Raw genomic sequence first — 19524 nt, forward strand, 5'->3', positions numbered from 1 at the left:
GTGACTTCACACCTTCAGAGGCTTCCACCACAATGACCTGGGGACACGTGGAGAAGGGTGGGAGTGGATCAGTGGCTGGCAAAGGGGACAAGTTAAACAATGCTAAGCAGGGAGCTCAGCTGGGTGAGGAATGAGTGGCCAATCTTTGCTAGGTTGAGTGTTGGTTCCAAAATGAATAGTATAAAAATATAGTGACTTTTCTCGGTATAACAACAGGGTTTACTCAAGGTAGAGGTCAAATAGAGAACCAGTGGAGTAGAAGCATACACAGTTACCTTGCCTGGCCACAACTGTCCTTATATTCTCCTGCACTAAATTTGACCTCTGCTTTAAAGTGGCATACATGGCACATTTGCTCTGCTCTCCTGTCCCCCTACCATCGATAGGAAGGCCTGTTGCCTTTCCACTGCTGTCCTCGCTGAGTAGCAAAGGACTTCACTGTCCCTTGCTCATCCCCATTTGTGACAAAGCACTGTGATAGGTAACGTCCCTTGCCAAGAGCTTTACTTTGGCTCTGTGAAGAGTCTGACCTCACTGAATTAATTTTGAAGGCTTTTCTATTATGTGAGTACCATAGCTGATCTCCAGTAAATGGAGTGAACTTGATCATTTAATTATGCTGGTGACATTGATGTATTTTTGGTTAAACATCAAGGACTGAGTTCTGCCTGTCACTACTAGGACTTACCTCTCCCATACATTGGAAAATCCATTGTGTCTGAAGGAAGCAACCAGCGTATAAAGATCCTCCTCTGCCCAGAGAGCGTACGGAAGATCTGTGGCAAAACACTGAGTCCAGTAGTCTTCCAGCAATATACCTGGTTTCAAAGCCAATTTAAGGCGCAAGAGAAACAAGTTGCCTTCTCCTCATTTGGTCCACAGTCAACATTCATCTGCTTTAATGACAAGAGTTCATTAATAGGACCACTAATAGGTTATCTCAACTTAAGAGGGGCCTGATGCCAGGAGTAGAGGATGCAGGTCAGAGTTAGAGGAAAGCAAAGCTGTGACTTGGTGATTACCAAAAGCATTTTCCAAGCTTTGTCTCCTTCAGTCTTGCTAACCTGTACTCCCATTATCATACCAGTGCTAACAGCAAACAGTTCTGCTGATAGGCCTTGACAGATATTTACTCGTGCCTATCGTACAAGATACCTATATTAAAGAAAAGCATTCCAGCACATTCATATACAACTGTAGGAAAGCAATTGAAATACAACTTTCAAAAGAAATGTGGTAATTCATCAGTTTAATACTAAATTTCTTAAACTCCAGGTTAGTGATGCTTTGCCTTCTTGAAATAACTGTGTAAGAGGAGACCTAGGAGAAATGAGGAATCAGACTTTAAAAAGCAGAAGAAAATCAGCTAAAAATATTTACAGTCTTCCCAGATTTTGTGCTGTAAAAGCTTCTCCTTGGACACATGACTAGTCTTTGAATCCTCTTCACTCTGTCTCAACAGACTGTTGCACTGCCGTGGTTCAATGTAAACTGCAGAAAGGTGGGCTTTGGGGCAAAGAGGACAGCCGGACCTGTGTCTCAGGAGGGTTTGTTGTGTTGCCCCATTTTCATCCTGCCATCTTGCTCGCTTTGGCAAATCATATCACCTCACTGTGTCTCAGATTTTCCTCACATACAGAACAGGAACCCTCACCTCCATCAGAGGAGCTTGGGGAATTAATTAAAACATACTCTGGCATGAGATTAATGCCCATTGTACAAGGAATTGTTAAGACCTTATCTGGTGTGCAGTTCAGTCATCCATCTAGAAGATGGATGACTGCAAACTGGAACAGGTGCAGAGAAGAGCTATTAGGAGAAGCCACTGAAAATATTACAGGTCAGAGGATGGTCTTCCTTAGGAGAAGAGAGGAAAAAAGCTGTTCTTGTATGGCTTAGCAAGAAAAGAAGGCTGAGGTGGATTGATTATTCTCAATAAATAGGCTAAGAAAGGGGAGAGCTGTCCAACAAAGGATAACCTGACTCTGTATTAAAAGAAGGTGTGGGGAAATGCGGTTCTGGTACAGTCTTGCAACAGAAACAGTGAGGGCAAACAGGCAGAATAATTGTTTTGAAATGAAGGCCATGTGTGTCTCAAAGTCATTATATAGTACTTGTGTGTGTGTGTTCTGTGGCCATTCAGGGAAAATCACAGTCTAGACATAGCAAACAAAGAATCAAATATATAGGAGAGTGAATAAAACATATTTTCTTTAAACAGGACTTATATTTGATTTAAGTACTGGTTTCTTTAAAAAATGAACTCTTATGTTTCAAATCATGATACTGCATCACTACCTAAACTTACCATTACCACTTAGGTTAAATAAAAAGAATATTAATGTGGTATTGGATTGCTGCTGAAGTCTTAACATTAAACTGCTAAAAGTAGTGAAGATCACTGCCTGCCTGAGCACCTGAAACTGGAATTAACCATCTAAACCAGCTTTTGACAGCTGGAGCTTTTCCATGTAACCAGTCAGCTCAATTCAGTAACAGTGCATTCAAAACGGGGAGGCAACCTGGGAGATGAGAATCCGTAAAGTTTGGTTTCTTCCAATATACAAGCAAAATCTTGGAGTAAGCTGCTAAGGTCTAGCACTTGTAGAATCCCCAGTGTCATTTCCAGTCACCACAGCCAGTTTTCATTCAAGAAATACAAATAATCCTTTCATTTTCTAAGAAAAGATATAGTTTGAAATATAAAATAAGTTTGGCTAAGATGGCTTGCTTTCTTACATGTCGCAAATATGTAAGGTAATTTTCTTAAACTATATGAAAACATAATGATATGGATATTTTAATTGAATTTCAGTTTCTAACTAAATGCAGTTGGACCCAAAATTACTTGCTTAGTAAATAAGAAATATGTCATTCATCACTTTCTAATCTAATCAGAATTAAGTATCTGACTAAATGTATGTTAGCTATATAAGTGCTTAAATAAATGTGCAGGTATAGTATACCCTCAAGTTAACAAAAAGCAGTAGTAAATTTAGGATAAAGTCTATGCTTACCTCCATTTCGGTATGTTTTAAAATGGACCTAACTGATGGGAGTCAACCTTCTTTCTCTTCTATCTTTTTAATGGAAAAAAAGAGGTATAAAATTAAAATGAGTTTAAAATAAATCATTTCAATTAAAATTTCTGCCTGATGATATCAATTAAAATCTCTTAGATCAGGGGTTTAAAGACTACACAGACCTACTTTTATTAAAAGTAACCTTTTATTTTGTAGTTTTGCAATATTAAAGCAAACATTCTCGGCAGTCTGTCTTGGGGATGAAAGAAATGTAATTACTAAATTGCAGAATAGTTTTAACAAGTCATTTTACACTTAACTGCAAAGGGATGTTTATTCACAACAGGCTGTAGTCTGTACTTGTGAGGGCAGTAAAGGATGGTGCCATGCAGATTTCTAGCTGAGAAAACCCTCAAACCTAAAATTAATTAGAGAGCTTTTACATTTAAAACTCTTCCCTTACACTTTTAACTTTCTTTTTTACCTTCTTTTTTTTAAACAAACTGTGGCTGTGTACTTCTCCATGGGATAGGATGGTAGCTTACATTCTCTAACCCTCCAGCTCTCTAGATTGGTTTCATTTCAAAGTCCTACTCCATTAAACTGTTCTACATTAGATGGATTTGCCTGGGGTTTGGTAGACTCTTCCTTTTATTAAACAGTAGCCTGCTGTCTGCTCATGGATGTTTTGATAACGCTTCCCATTTAGGAACAGTTTGGCTCCTAAAGCACATGCCAGCTGTATTCCCTCCCCTCTTTATTTCTAATAAATTTACATGAAACATTTTCTAAAATGCAGGAAGGATTATGTACAATCACACCACCAAAGTATGACGGGCTTGGGAGATTTTTAGTATATTGACTCCCCTCCTCATTCTCCTGATTAGGACTTTTCAGCATATTAATCAGTGCTCCCAAACTGTCCCTTCTCTTACTCCTCCACCTCTAAAAAAAGCCTTATGAAATTTCTACCAGGTACAGTTTGCCACTTGCTGTTGGTGTCTCACCCATTGCAAGAGCCCAGAAACTCTGGATTGCCAAATTACTCTCTCTCTTAAACTCTCCAGTTTGATACTGACTTTACTGCCTGTGTGGGTCTCAATGTTTAGGGAACAGACATTTTGTATGCTTTTACAGGATGACTTCCCAGAGCTATGCGAGATGGCTGAAACAGTGCTGCTGGGTTGAGAAATAGCCGTTTGTGGTTTGCTGGGGATGCACAGTCTGAAAGGGAAGGAGAAGTGAGAAGAGCTAACACGCTTGGTGTACTAAGCAGCCCTTCAGCTGCTTGTGATCTTCAGCACACTTCCTAAAGTAAAAATTTAAGTTGTGCCTCATATTTCGACATGAATAATTGTGGGGTTTAGTAATAAACAGCTAAGAACCAGGAATCTGAGAGATCAGTGTTGTATCCCTGTTTCTGTCACAAGTTTCATTCCTGGCTCTGGGCAAGATACTTAACCTATTTGCATTTTGGATTTCACTCCTGCAAATGTAAAAACAAAGTCCTTTGTGTTTGCATTTCTCCTGCTACTATGATCTTCTACTAGCACTAATCATTATTTGAAGTATAATAGCACCTGACGCAGCTGGGTTTGTTTTATTGTGTCCAAATAATGCTTCTTTATCTGTTTCACAGCTCGAGTTCCTAAAAAAATCCTGAAATGCAAAGCAGTGTCTCGGGAATTAAACTTTTCCTCAGCAGAACAAATGGAAAAATTCCGACTGGAACAGAAAGTTTATTTCAAAGGGCAGTGTCTAGAAGGTATGCATCTGCTCTGTGTGCAGTCCTGCTGCAGTGCAGGGAGTGACCCCCAGTGCTGCAGGGATTAGAGAAACTAAAATGGGTTGAATGTGGTGATTTTAATTTTTCAGAGTAGCACTGAAGCAGTCATCCTGTCAGGACTAATGGGCCACAGTATTAGGGATAGCATTTCATAAGTGTATTAACACTTTGTTATGTAAGCAAAAAATCTGGGTAATCATGCTTCAGGGCATAAATCCACCGCAGGCTGCCTGAGGCAAGGAAACAGGTTATTTTAGAGTCACCCATTATGAGGATTCATGCATCTTCCTCAGAAGTACCTAGAGCTGGCCACTGCCAGACTGGAGGCTGGACTAAAGGAGCCTCTGGTTTACCTTGGTTACAGCAGTGCCACTGAGTATTGTCCGTGTGACTCCATAGCTGCACATCTGACCTCCCTCACTGCAGTATTACTCGTAATCTGGAGCAGAGGAGGGGCAGATAAAACATTCAGCTCCTTGTCTTTTGGGCAACCAGTTGTACACTTCATCTCAACTGGATCTGGGGGATGTCTGCAAGAAGGGGAGTGTGGTTTCCCTGTTCCCAGTTAGGTGTGATGAAATTTTCCACTGAATGCTAAGGAAGTGGTGTGACTATCATTACCATCAGCTATTTTAGAAAGGGAGTATCTGCTTTAAGAGGAGGGCAGGGTTCAGTGCAGTTTAAGCTGTACAAAGTAATTTCAATGTAAAACACATTGGCAGCACGGCAGGACAGTTTAGGGAGTTCCCCAGCCTGTCAGGTGAAAAGCAAAAGGACCATTTGTGGATTTTATCTTCTTTCAAATGCCTCTGGATCTTCTTTTTACTTTGCAGAATGGTTCTTTGAATTCGGTTTTGTGATTCCTAACTCCACAAACACTTGGCAGTCCTTGATAGAGGCAGCACCTGAATCACAGATGATGCCAGCTAACGTTTTAACGTGAGTGCCTTGGGCTTACAGAATCTGAGAGCAGGCAAAGAAAAAGCAGTGTGTGGCATTTCCTTGGGGGCCACAGTGGGAATGAAGAGAGGGAGCTGCTACCAACTCTGAATCACCCTCACTACTGTTAGCTGTTGAGAGATAAAAGGGGCTAAACCAACTTCATTACCTTCTTTCCCATAGGTCCAATTTGCATTAATATAGCAATAAAAGTTTGGAGAAAGTGGAACTGATCCGTTATTATGTGTAATTTTTTTGAAAGGTGAACAATGAAAGGATTTCAAAACGCTTTGCAGCGTAATACCCAGGAAAAAAAGAAAAAAAAGAGATGTTTGGGCCATTTTCAAATCCAGCTATTGATCACTGACTTTTGACCAAGGTGGTTGTTTTTCATGCAATATATCACCCGTAAGAGCTGTTCTGGCATTTGTTTCATCTCTGTACCATTTTGCTAAGCTTTGCGTCTTTTACATTGGCTTATAAACTATGCATTTAGTGACACAGAATTGTATCTGGGGATAAAATATCCTTAACAGGTAGGAAACAGTCATCTGTAATGGGATTCACACACCTTCCTCAGAAACATCTAGTGCTGGCCACTGTTGGCACATTGACTTCTGAGTAGATCAGTGATTTCTAGGACTTGTGCTGGAATAATGCATGCTGGGCATTGCTCCGAGTGTGGACAGCAAGGCACAAGCTTTGGTGGGATGACAGAAAAGGCTCCTTGAGGGAGGCCCCTGGGAAGCTGTAATCACTGACAAAAAGCCACCCTCCCTGCAGTGCTAGATGGGTGCTGGCAAGCACATGAGGAGCACGTTGCCAGCAGAGACAGAAGGGTATGGGGACCCTCCTGCCAACAAGAGGCAGACAGGGAGCAGCCAGTCTCACCGCAAGGTCACTGTGTCCTCTGGAAGACCTCCCTCTCCAGTGTTTTCCCTCTTGTTCCCTGTCTGGAGGAAAGCCAGTCGCATAGAGAAGGCACTGGGATGGGAACTACCGTCACTGATTTCTATTCACAGCACATTTCAGAGAGAGCAGACTCAGAAGAGAGCATCAGTGTTCAAATAGTGCTCCCTGACACAATCTGCTCAGAACTTTGTAAGTACTACACATGTCCACGGCTCCCAGAGCTGGTGGCTTTCAGTCAGTACAGGAGGAGCCAGACTTGGGAATCAAAGAAAGAAAGACAGACATCTGACAAGTTGGTTTTGACCATCTTGGAAAATCAAGGCATTTTCAGGACTGGGAGTTGTGAGAGTCCAGTTCTCAAGTGACCTTGAGGATTTTCTAGTGTTCCATTCTTTCCCTGGAGTCTGTCCACTTGTCAAGGGCAGCCCAGATCTCTCTCCTATTCATGGAAGTGTCCTAAAGTCATTCTTGAGGCTTTTCAGTAGAATCACCAGCTCAAAGAAATCCAAAAGTTTTTTGTGGCCCAAAGAAATCAGCTTTTTTCAGCTGCCAAGACTTGGAGAGCCCCTCACTTTCTGATATTCCCAAAGACCTCGTGTTTGTCTTGGTGTTTCCATAGCAGGAGAGAATGGAGATGTGGTATTTGGTGCTAACCAAGGCACTCTGAGCAAAGGATTCCCAGGATGACTGAATATCAGACTGAGAACATTTCCTGACATTTGACTTCAAGCATTGGCCACGCCACAGCAAAAACTTTACACTCTTGCCAGGTTCAGCTTTGCCAGTGTTACAGATACCAAGAGCCACAGTGGAAATGGAACAGCTGCTTTGATTTTCAAGAGCCAGGTTATTTAGACATGGTCAGATCACACTGCTCAGGTCTCCAGGTGTTGTAATGGCCCCAAAGTTCTTACTTTCGTCTACCAAAATCTCAAAGTCAGCAACTTAAATCATCAGAGTTTTTGTCACACCCAAATCTATGTTTCCATTGCAGTTTGTATAAAATATGCTTGTCCGTTTGCATTTAAGCACTTCTTGAGGGAAGTGACATGTTCAATTGGTTGAAGTAGCTTGCTCAGCACTAGAGGACAGAGATGGGGAATAAAAAAAGAATTCCCATCAGTTTTCACAATTCACTGCAAGAGAGAGGGCCCTGAAGGTGCTGGGACTGCTAGTTTAATTTTAGCCACAGAAGTGAGCATAAGTTGCTGTTTGTGAGCACTCTCTGCAGCCTGCATGGTACTGTGCCCAGAAAGGGGGCAACAGGGGAGGGATGGGGGGAACTGCTCCATGTAGGAATGCAGTGGAGAGATCCTTCAGCCCTGATGGTTCCCAGAATCAGGACACAGTACTCAGTGCATGCGGCTCCAAACCAAAGCTTGTGTTGCATGGGGTAAGGTGTCAGCCCAGGCTTGTGAGAGCATTGAGAGGAGCAGTTGTTTTCTACTGTTCATGCACTCTTCTAATATCTCTTTTTTCTCCTCTTTTCCTTCCACAGTGGTAATGTTATTATAGAAACCAAATTCTATGATGACGATCTTCTCGTAAGCACTTCCAGAGTGAGACTTTTCTACGTTTGAGATGGGGCTTTTTGGAGCTGTTTTAGTTTTCCTCCATGCAGTTCTTGGTGCAGAACCCCCCGACTATCCAGTGGAAGACACTACTCCTGTAGGCGGTGACCCTGGGGACCAGCTCAACGTGGGTTGTGACCTTTGCCCATCAGTTATTTTGCTTTCTCCTCTGACAAGACCAGACCAAACCCTCAGAGACAGGACCATCTGCTCAGCGATGCACTGGGGAATAGAGGCTGTCTCTGAACATGGGCAAACGATGGTCATGCAGAACCAATACTGTAAATTATATTAGTCTCGTCCTTTGTACTTCTCTGGATCCTGGTGTAATCTCCCTTTTCCACTCACACCAAACTCTCAATGCGTTTCATTTTTGGGGGATTAAGTTAACCTTTTCATTTTTCTCATGTTGTAGGTTTTTATCCTTTCACTGGATTTCTGTGTAACTGGTCCACACATCCTCTTACCCTGAACTTGTAAAATAGACTGTGATATCACCTAATGTAATTAAAACAAATTTCTCAATTAAAACATTCCTACCGTCCAAAGAAGCTAAGAAATGTTAGTTCTGTGCGTTTTCCTTTCTGTTATAAAAATGCCTCGCAGCAGGCACAAACTCCTATCACTCAAGCCAGCAGCAGAACAGGGCTGTCCACAGCCCTGCTTCTTCCACAGCCCTGCTTCTTCCACAGCCCCATATCCTTGTTAAATTTCTCTTCCTCCAGATGACCACGTAGGAAAGGTTTCCTGACTGCTCTGATCAACGTTTCTTCTTGGCCTCATTTCTGTCCATTAATCCCTTGGAGCAGTTTGTCCTGTTTGCCCAGTCACTGGTTTCTTGAGCAGGACTGCACACTGTTCTGCTTTTCTAAGTTCCTGGGGACACTCGAACCCCTCCAGAAAACCTGTGTTCCCCTGAGCCAACCAGTATCAGTCCTGTGCTGGGCTGAGCTCCCTGAAGCACAGCTGTGGCTGCAGTTGCTGATACCAACAATCCCCAAGTGTGCGTGGCTTTAATGACACACAGTGGCAATTTTGCTATGATGGGCTTCTCGAGCCCCACCACTACTCTTTCCCCTTGTCCTTTATAATTAGCTCTAGCAAGTGTAAATCTTGGGAAAGGGGCATCTCCAGTTTCTGCTCTTAAACATCACGGGCAGCTTTACGATCGCTCGACACCTTTGTCAGCCTGTCCTGTGGCTGGCCTTGAGATTCTTGGGAGAGTCACAGGGAAATGAAATGCATCATTTCAGATCCTGGATTGAGCCACTGGGTGTATGTGGGAGGGTTACAGCGTAATTATTTTTTAGGTGAATTGAAGTTTGACCATTAATCCTCATGGGAAGAGCATTAGCCATTGTAGCAGCTTCCTCGTGAGACCTCACTGATGGATTTCAGCCTGCTGGACTCACAGGGCAGAGTCTTCTCAGCAGCGTGACCCATCCTAGGCCAGCCTTTATACAAAGGGATCCACCTAAACCACCTTCTGCACCCAGCATGAACGACAGCCAGTGATGGTGATCTCCATCAAAGAGGAGAGACAAAAGCTATCCAAAAAGGAAAAATATAAAAGGTCAAGGGTCTTGAGAGCAGGTACTTCTATGTTCTAGGACAGATGCTCTGCTAGACACACACAGGAGGTGTCTAGCAGAGACAGGCAGAAGATGTCTCCTCTTGCCCAGCTGAGCTACAACCAAGTGCCGGGGAGCCTCTGGCCCCGTAGCAGAGGGATGCTCCCAGCGGGACTCAACCTAACCTGGATGCCTTTTCTTCTAATGGCAAACTTTGAATTCTCGCACCCGCTTAACCTTATCGGAGAGGACGGCACCCAGGGGGTGCCCTCCCTGCAGAGCCGCACACCCTGAAGGTCTCCATGGGGGTTTAGGCGGCCACGGACACGCGTGGCTGCGGGTCCCGCGGGGTGAGCTGCCCTGGGTAAGGGCCCTGGAGGGACGCGGATCCTGAGACGGCCCGGGGGGAAATCCGGAGCCCCTTTCCTCCCCGTCCGCCTGGCCCGGGCTGTCCCCAGTTCGCCCAGTTCACCCAGTTGGAGCTGGCCGGCCCCGCGGCGGCGGCTCTGCGGCGGGTCATTGCCGCCCTCAAGTGGCACCGTGGGAAATAGCTGGCAGCTCACCCGCTCCTGTCCCTTGAGCAGGTCTCTCCCAGTCCCCTCCCCCAGCCTCTCCCAGTCCCCCCAGCATCCCTTAAAGAACGGATGGAGCAAACGCCGGAGCCCGGTGAGAGCAGGGGGCCAGATCCAGCCAGCAGAAAGGCCCCGGTAGGGCAGCAGGGGCAGCGTGGTCTGGCTAGACACCACCCAAAATCCAGGCGAAGGGCCCCCAGGGGCTCAGAGCAGGAGCCCGTGCTTGGCCCAGGCAGCTGCGGGCCCCCTCCCCGTGGGGCTGGCAGAGATTTGGGACCCCTGGGAGAAGAGGCAGGAGACACTGCCAAGGCGCTGCCCTCACCATGTCCCATCCCCAGGGCCCGAGCATGGTGCGGGCAGCTCTCGGCTCCCTTGCATGGGGTCACCGGCACTGGGGCAGCAAAAGGAAAAGTGGGGCTGGAAAGGGCGAGAGCGGAGCAGGAGGTCTGGGATGTGTGTCACCACTGCCACCACCCATCCATGTGCCCAGGGTGGTTCTGGCCATGGCCCAAGGGCAGTCCCATGCCACCCTCTGTGCAAAGGCAGGTGGGGGGAGGAGAAGTGGGAGTGGGGAGCAACAGAGCAATCCCCCCTTTTATTTACCAAAAAAGTTCCCACCTGGAAACTCCCAGCCTTGGCAGGCATCTTTGGGGCAGGGAAATGTCCCCCAGCCTGGTCCACATGCCAGGTTCTGCATGAGGGGAGGGCCCCATGGTGGCAAGAGGGGCATTTTAGGGGGGGGGGTAGGACCTGCCTGGGCCAGGCAAGAAGCTTCTCGCCACACAGTGCCCTTCCCAGAGCCCAACTGCTTACAAAAACCCTGGCTCACCTGGAGCTGCTGCCTCCCAGTGCTTGCTGGAGCTGTTGGCATCTGACTAGCCAAGCAGCGCTTGGGAGAGGGAACCGGCCGGATTCAGCAGCAGCAGCCACCACGGGTGAATCCCAGCCAACACCCACGGCTTTCCCCAGCTCATTGTTCACAGCCACGGCGTTTTGGCCTCGGCAGCTCCTGTGGCAGGCACGAGCGCCTTCCAGCTGCCTGCACGCAGAGGGCATTTGTTTCTGCAAGAGCCTCAGGGCAGGGATCGTGCTCCGGAGGCTGCTCCCCGCCAGCCAGACAGCTGCCACATGGGGTTCACCCCCCCACGTTGAGAGGGCTGCGAGCCACCCCAGCAGCCTGCAGAAACCTGGCAGCAAGGGCAGGGCAGCCCTGCAGAGCCCAGACATGCAGTCAGAGGCCACAGAGGCGCATCGGGAAGCAGAAGGAGGGAGGGAGAAGTAGGTGAGAGCCAGGGCTGCGCACAGCCTGGGAGGCTGCCATGGAGAGATTTGGGGTGAAGCTTGTAAAAAGCAAGCTTAACCCTCACTGCCCTTTAGCCATGTCTCCACTTGGGAGCCCTCCAAGCTGGGGTCTTGCACAGCCACTGGGTAAAAGCGCCAAGGCAGCACAGGAGGAGGGTGATACAGAAGACGCTTTTGGCTTTAGGGGAGCTCTCTGCATGGTTTTGGGGTCCATCACACCACAGAGGTTCCCTGAAGCACAGGCATCGCTTATGGCAACGAAAACCACCCATCACTGGGATGCAGGGCTGGCTGCGGAGCGGGACCCTGATGCTGGGTGCATTGGGCTCTTGCCTGCATGCTGCAATGGGGGAACAGGGCCAGCTTCTCTCCACCATACAGCGAGCACACCCTCGCTGCTGCCCATCGCCAGCACTCCATCAGGGTGTTACTTACCCCGGCTGACACCCGGGCACCTTCCCTGGCCGCCGCAGGGGCTCTCAGCTGCCTGACCGCCTGGCAAAGCCGACTGGGGCTCCCGCTGGCGCGCTGCCCCAGATCTGCCCTGCCCAATAACGCTCAGGCGGGGAAGCAGAGCCGTCCTAATGCGGTTAATTAGCTGATTCACGAAGGTTACTGGCGAACAAAAGGCGCACAAACAGCCCAGGGCCACGTTATGTTCGGTGCCTGCTTCGCTACTCTTACCTTCCCGTGGGTGCAGGCGGCACGGGCAGGCAGCAGGCAGCGCGTGGCAGCAGGCAGGCAGCCTGTGGGGTCAGCGCCTTCTCATCCCACCTCACCCAGCTCCATCCTCCCCCAGCAGCACTGGGAGGGGGACAGGAGGGCTGGGAAGGTTCAGGTCCCTCTGTCCCTTTTGGGGGGCACCGATCCCACTCCTGGGTTGCAGGGACAGTGCAGGCAGAGTCCCAACCAGGCATCGAAATGCTCGGACACAGGGACTTTGGGGCTGCCAGGTGACTTGGGCACAGCCCCATCCATCCCCAAAGACAGGTGGGCAGCCAGGGCAGAGGCAGGACCCAAAGGTCCCTTTTCAGTCCAAGGCGCCCAGCTCCTCCTGCCCTAGTGAGACTCCGGCCAGCAGCCCCTCGGTGCTGTGGGACCTGGGTGCAAATTCTGTTGGGGCTCAGCACCCACCTCGCCCCCTTGCAAGCCTGACATCCACATCTATGGCAGCGCTCCCCACCAACATGGCCCGCTGCAGGAGGGGAACGGGGCCAGCCATTGCCACAGCCCCTCTTGCAGAGCATCCCGTTATGGCATCCAGTTCTGTGCCAAAATCCTGCCTGCACCATCCTCCCCATGCCAAAATCCTGTCTGCCTCCCCAACGCTCCAGGTCCAGGCAGGGTAGGGAGCGTGGCAGGCACCCAGAACGGATGATGAGCTGAGAGGGGACAAGCTGGGGGACATGTAGAAAGGGGAGGAGGGGACAGCAGGATGGTGCTGCAGAAAGCTCTCCTGGTGTCCCAAAATCCAGGCTGGAAAAGGCTGGCATTGCCCTGGGTGTGCAAAAGGGGAACAGTGACAAGTTGTGGGAAGGGAACACACTCACACCAGCTATGGAAGATGGACACCAAGAAACCACCAGGAATGCAGGAGGAAGCCACAAGAGTGATGTGAAGACCCTGATGGCGAGGGACTTACAGAGCCGGGGTCACTTGGCTGATAGAGAAGCAAAAGTCACCAGAGGAGAGGGCAGAGGCCCGATTTCCACGGGAGAAGGTGGCAAAACCAGCAGCTGAGGCCAGGTACATTTGGCTCAGGAACTGGGAATGTCTACACCCCTTGATGCTTCCCAGGATCCTTGCAGGAAATTCCCTGGCACAGAGCAGGGGCACGGGGAGGGGGGATAGCTCTGGCTGCTCCAGGCCAGCGGACACGCTGTGCTGCCTGTTCATCCCCATCACCAGCAGCCTGTTTGGGTTTCCTGGCAGGTTGGCCTTGGCAGCAAGACCTACGGACACCGGACAGCCATGGCCTGTCCGCTCTCGGAGGGGAGCGTTGGGGTGCTGGGCTTCCCCATCCCGCAGCACTAGATGGTGCTGCAATACAGCAATATTGCCTGGACTGCACAGCGCCTGCACAGCGCCGGCAGCCGAACAGGGAGGACGCTGGTTTGGGTCACCCCGTCGGCTGGGGACACCGGGAAAGCCATCGAGGGCCAGCTCAGGCCGGTCAGCTCCACGCCAGGTAGGCTGGCGGGCCACCCGGGATGGGACCTGCCACCAGCTCTACCCCAAGAGAGAAGCGGCCCTAACACTGGGCTGGACGCGCCGAGCCCCGTGCCAGCCTGGAGCCCCCGGGGGTACCGACGGGCACACGGTTAGCACCGGGGCTGCCCCCGCCAGGGGTGCGAGGTGTCCCAGCATCTCCCGCAGGCATCGACACCTCCGTGCCACGTGCTTGCCTTCGGCCCTCTTTCGGCCCTACCCCTGCCAAGCCGGGGGACGCACAAGAAGCCCCGAGAGCCCAAGGCCAGGGCTAACAGGCCGGTGGGGCTCCCCACGGCCGAACGCAGCCCCCAGTCTTTGCTGGGGACCAGCCTGCTCTGCGGGGTGCCCCACAGCCATGCCATGGTGCAGCACGGCGGGCAAGGAGCAGCAGCTCCGGCGCCTGCTTGGGGGCAGGTGCCCCTCACTCGCCCCTTCCCACCACAGAGCCCCACAGCCCCGCTCCCGCCTGCCGCTCACCCCGCCAGGACATCGCCCCAGAGCTGCAGCCTTGCTCCCGCAGTCCGTCCCAGGGATGGGCCTTTGCGCTGGGGGGAGCGGGTGTCCCCAGGGAAGCGGCACATCCTTGCCTTGGGGGGATAAGCAGGGCTAAGGGCGATTTGCCTCAAGGTAGGGAGCCAGCCCCTGCAATGGCCCGGGTTTGACTCACCAGGGGTCTGGGCTGCTGGCTCTGGCACCCCACCACTGCACCCATCCCTGTGGGGCAGGCGCACCCCACGGCAGCCGCTCTGAGCCCTCATGCTGCCTTTGGGGCTTTGCTTGGCAGTGGAGCCAACCCCAGGCAGGCTCAGCAGGCTCCCCAGCCCCACACAGGACCGCACTCCCTGACACTCCAGCAGACAATTTGGAGCCGTGTCCCTTCTTGGCCTGTGGATCTGGGGGCTGGCAGTGCCCAGGCTGCCAGCTGGGGAGCGGGTGGCTCATGCTTGCTATGGGTTGTCCTCCTCAGCATTGCCCATGGGTCATGCACCAACTGAGCATCCAGGTCTGTGGCTTCAGGAACAAGCTGCATCAACCCTCGCACCTTCTGCCCTAAGCCATGAAAGAGGGGTGCTGGTTTCCAGCCCCCTAAAAGACCAGGGCCAGGAGCCTGCTCTGCCTGCAGCAAAGGAGAGAGGGCCAGAGAGGTGCCCACAGAGCCCTCCCAAAGCGAGCTGGAGGACCCACAGCCCCACACGACACCCGGCTGGCACGCAGGGAGAAGCAGAGCCCCTCACCTTCAGGCCTCCCTCCTGGGCAGGAAAGGACGTATGCAAAGGCCCCATCTCTGCTGATTTACAGCCTGAGGTCTCCATCCCTGTGGATTCTCCAAGGGCAAATTGGGTTGAGCTTTCTCATCCCCCAGCTGCCTCCCTTGCACTGTGCTTTCTTATGAAAGCAACGCAAGAGCGTTGCCAGGTCCCCGTCCGCTCTGAAGCGCAGCACTTGCTGCTTCCTCCCAGGTCTCTTCCTGGGTCACGCATGGTGCAGCACTATGGAGGGGCCTCCGAGCCCACCACCCTGGCCACCCCCACCCCTCCCTCTGGGGCTCCCCAACCAGCCATGAACAGGAGCTGTGGCCCTCCTTTGGGTATGCAAAGCTGAGGATCCCCTGCAGCCCTTCCTCCTGCTCTCCTGCCCTTTGGAGAGGATCAGCTCAGTCAGAAAAGACAGAGCAGCCGTCGGCACAGGGAAGGATGGAGGATTCCCAGTGTCTGTGCAGGAGGAGCCAGGGGCACCCCAGCCCTGCTCCCTCTCCAAGGCTTCCACACCAGAGCGGGGAAGGATTGGGATGGTGGCCCCAAGGAGGCCTGGCAGCAGGGGTTAGCATCCAGCCGGGTTTCAGATCTCAAGGACCTCCACTGAGCTGGGGACTGCCAAGTCAGGGTCCAGGACCAGACCTGCCCTGGCTCACCGACGGGGGACAGGCTGTGGTGCATGTGGCAGCCAGGGATGAGACATGAACTAAATCTCCCACATCTGCTCTTCAGCATGGGCTGGGCTTTCCTGCCCACACCAGACAGCTCTCAGGGCAATCACACAGACATCCCTACACCATTTAGGAGGTGCATCTTTGCTACATGGGATGAGCCAAGACTGGCCAAAGGCCCTGGGCTTCCCCAGCCCGCTCCCAAGAGATCTGCTCCCCTGGGACACCTTGCTCCCTGAGCCAGGTGGCAACTGCTCTGCTAGAGGAACAGCTCTTCATGTCTATTTTCAACAGCAACGCCCCAGAATTGCTTCTATGTTTGTGATCTTGAGGAGTCGTGCCTGGAAGGCAGTTTCACTCATCAGACTCTTAAGTAGATGCCAATTATTTACCCAGACGCAAACTGCACCAGTAACCCCAGCCCATGTCTCGTTTGGAGTCCAAGTCCTGTGTTCCCCCCAGGCAGGTTCTCCACCAAGCCCTCAAGGTGCTCCAAATTTCAGGAAGGTTGTCAAAATGCAACAAGAACAGTTTTGAATGAGGCTGACCAAAAGCTACAGCTGGTGCAGGACAAGCATGAGCTAGTGAAACAGGTCCTAACCTACTACAGGCAGGAGGTCAGGCCTGGAGAGAGGTCCACTGGTCCAGACCCAGTCCAGTTGCCCACAGGACATGGGCTCAGCCCTACTGGTTACGCTGGCTGTGACCTTTAGCAGCACAGCTCCACTGGTGCATTGCATTTCAGGCCAACCACGTGGAAGTTGCTCTCAATTCACCTCCTTGTTCAGCCACATGTAGGACACCATTGATCCAGCTGAGGTTCAGCCACAGCAGAGTCCTTGGGAAGGGCTGCCCTTGGTCCAAGTGGCCACCTGTACACATCAGCACAGCCTAAGTCCTTCCAGGCTCACACGAGGCACCCTGCAGCTCTCCTGATGGCTACGTTTGGGAGCTACCTGGGCTACCTTCAATGGTCAGCAGCCAGCTAGCACACCTCAGAACAGCTTCAGCCATTCACCTCCACGGTCTCCAGGACCAGCATGATCAGCAGTCCAACCAGGAGTCAAATCACCCATGACACATGGGTCATGTCTGCAGGCAAGGGGCACCACAAGCAGTACTTCTGCTCCACAGATTACAGCTGAACATGTCACCTGTGAAGCTCTGTGAGGGACCCAGCAGCATGACACCATGCCTGAAGGCACACAATGGCCACATGCTCTTCACCTCCAGTCCCATGGCACCAGCCCCCCCCAGAGTCTTACTCTGGTCACCAGGCAGTGGTGGAGATCATCTTCTGCACATCAGAGGTAGGTGGGACTCCCCAGGTCCCAGCGGTCAGCCCCTGGCACAAGGCCAGCTCCCCAGGGAGACCATTTCTAAGATCCTTGAAGGCACCTTCAGCTGGCATGACTCCTGCAAGCCCTCTCTTGCTGAGGGGGACCTGCTGCTCCCGGTCCCCATCTCAAGACATCATCCAGGTGAGCAATCCCTGTAGCATGTTAGATTCACCCAGAAGGCCCTGTGTGGCATCAGGCACCAAATAAGATGAAGAGCCACCTTCAAGCCTGCACCCCCCCCAGGAACTTAAAGGCAGGAGACTCCCACAGAGGACCATCATCTCCACAACCGTAGGAGAGCCCCCAGCACAGAGGGCCTTTTATACCCCTTGGGGGGGTGTGGCTGCCCCTGATTGGCTGGGACAGCTGATAGGTGGCAGCTCTGGGTTGGCTCAGAGTGGTCTCCCTCTCCCTGCGATTGGTGAGCTGCTGCTGCGAAGGGCGAGACAGCAGCAGGGATAGGTGGCGGCACATGGTTGGCTGGGGGGAAGCTCTAGGTGGCAGACCATGATTGGTCAGGCCTGGGTGTTGCTTGATTGTGGTTGGTGGAAGCAGCATGAGGGAGGGAGGGAGGTGGAGGGGCAGGGGAGGGACAAGTGTCAGCGTGGGATTGGCTGGTAGGCTGTGCTGGTGTGTGGGGATTGGCTGTGGCTGGGTGGCTGGGCAGCAGGGCTGGGGCTGGGTTCCCTGCAGTGGCCCATGCACTGAGCTGTGCCTGGTCTCAGCCCCCAGTGCAGGGACCAGCCCGTCCCCTCCCTGCTCCGCACCCAGGGCAGCACCTGCCCTCTCTGTGCTGAAGACGCAGCAGCACGTCCAGGGGACATGGGGTGGCAGGGGGCTGCCAGACCCCCCGGGACCCAGCCACGGAGGGGTAGAGACAGGGTGCAGGAACACCAGGGCTGCCCTGCACAGCTGGAGGTGACGGAGCGGGGCTTCCCCTCTCCATCACCAGCGGCCACTGGGATCATAGTAACCAGGTGAGGACCAGGAGCTGTGGGGCTGAGGGGTCCCCCAGGCCTCCCCTCTCCTCCCACCCAGCCGCTCCGTGCCCTATCCATCGCCAGCCTGTCTGGCTGGGAACAGCCTCCAGTTTCACCCCACACCCCAGACCAAAGAGGACCCTACTACACAAGACCCCCAGGTTTTGGGGGGCTGCAGGCCATAGGACTGGTCCTGCTCTGCAGTGGGGGGCGGTAAGGCCACTGTTCCCCCAAAATCTCCCCCTGGGGGCCTCGCGCCAGCTGTGCGTGCAGGGTCCCCACGTTTCGGTGACCGACAGAGCCTGCTCTCACCGGCTGTTCAGCTGCAGAAACTTATTTGAATAATTTGCCTCGCAAATCTGCAAGCACCAGCTCGAATCGCGCGTCGGAGTCCATCACGTCGTCGGAGTCCATCGCGGCGCACGAGCCACGCGCGAGGCAGCTGCGGCAGGGACACAGGCACAGCTGCCGGTGCTGCTCAACGAAGCACCACCCAGCCGTACGGTGACACTCGGCAATGCTCAGCAGCGCTGTCTGCCGCTCCCAGGTCGTCCATCCCATCGGGGACATCAGAGCACCCGCTAATCAAATCTAGCTCTGGCCTCCAGCCCTGCTGTGAGCACCCCATCACCCTGGCGGGTGAGAGGCAGGGCTGGATATGGCCTGTAAATCGAGGCGGTAAATCTGATAAGCTATCAGCTAGCACCATGATTAGTTGGATAATTAAGGACAAGGAGCCAGATTTTGAGCTTATTTGCCACCAGTGTAAATACAGAGTAAGTGACCTGGTTGCTCCCAGAGATCAGGAGGAGCTGTGATCCTCACAGCCAGCACACTAAATGCACGACGGTTCCTCTTCTTTTAAAAAAAAAAAAAGAAAAAATCGAATAAAAATCACCCCCCAGCATCTCAGTGCTAACTGCCTGGATTGCAAGGCGAGAGGAGGAAACGAGGCCATCTGGCAGGGCTTCAGCGGGGGAAAGGGGACTCGCCAGAGCCGGGGCGAGGGTTTGGGAGGCACAGATACAAGGTGGGTTCCTGCAAACATGTCTCCGCATACCTGGAAGAGCACGCTGAGCTATTCTGAGCTCCAACACCCTAGAGGAGGGAGGAAAAATGAGTTGGAGGAAGGTTAGGAGCAAAGCAGCAGAGGTCTAGGCTAAATTACAGCATTTTGGTTTGGTTAAAGTGGACAGACAAACCCCAGCCTGCCTCCTGGGGTCCCACCACCAAACCTCTACTAACCTGTCACCCCAGAAATTGCTGAATGGCCGGTGCAGGCTGGAGCACCCCTCAGGGACCAGTTCTGGCTGAATTCAATCCCTGCCGAACACTGCCTCCTCCAGCACACACATCCTAGCCCGCTGCCAGTGATGCTGTAAACGAGCCC

At 52.0% G+C, this 19524-nt stretch overlaps 1 protein-coding gene across 1 annotated transcript in view; it reads left to right on the forward strand.

The window, feature by feature from the left end:
• Positions 1-8791, forward strand: part of PDE6D (phosphodiesterase 6D) — a 39983-nt gene extending 31192 nt beyond the window's left edge. Inside the window, exons 3-5 of the mRNA XM_030026981.1 lie at positions 4663-4788; positions 5643-5748; positions 8159-8791. Of these exons, the coding sequence (XP_029882841.1) occupies positions 4663-4788; positions 5643-5748; positions 8159-8240 (314 nt within the window). The 3' untranslated portion in view covers positions 8241-8791. The remainder of the gene's footprint in view (positions 1-4662; positions 4789-5642; positions 5749-8158) is intronic.
• Positions 8792-19524: the final 10733 nt, after the last annotated feature.

The sequence above is a fragment of the Aquila chrysaetos genome, chromosome 10 (assembly GCF_900496995.4).
Source record: "Aquila chrysaetos chrysaetos chromosome 10, bAquChr1.4, whole genome shotgun sequence".
Classification (NCBI taxonomy): domain Eukaryota; kingdom Metazoa; phylum Chordata; class Aves; order Accipitriformes; family Accipitridae; genus Aquila; species Aquila chrysaetos.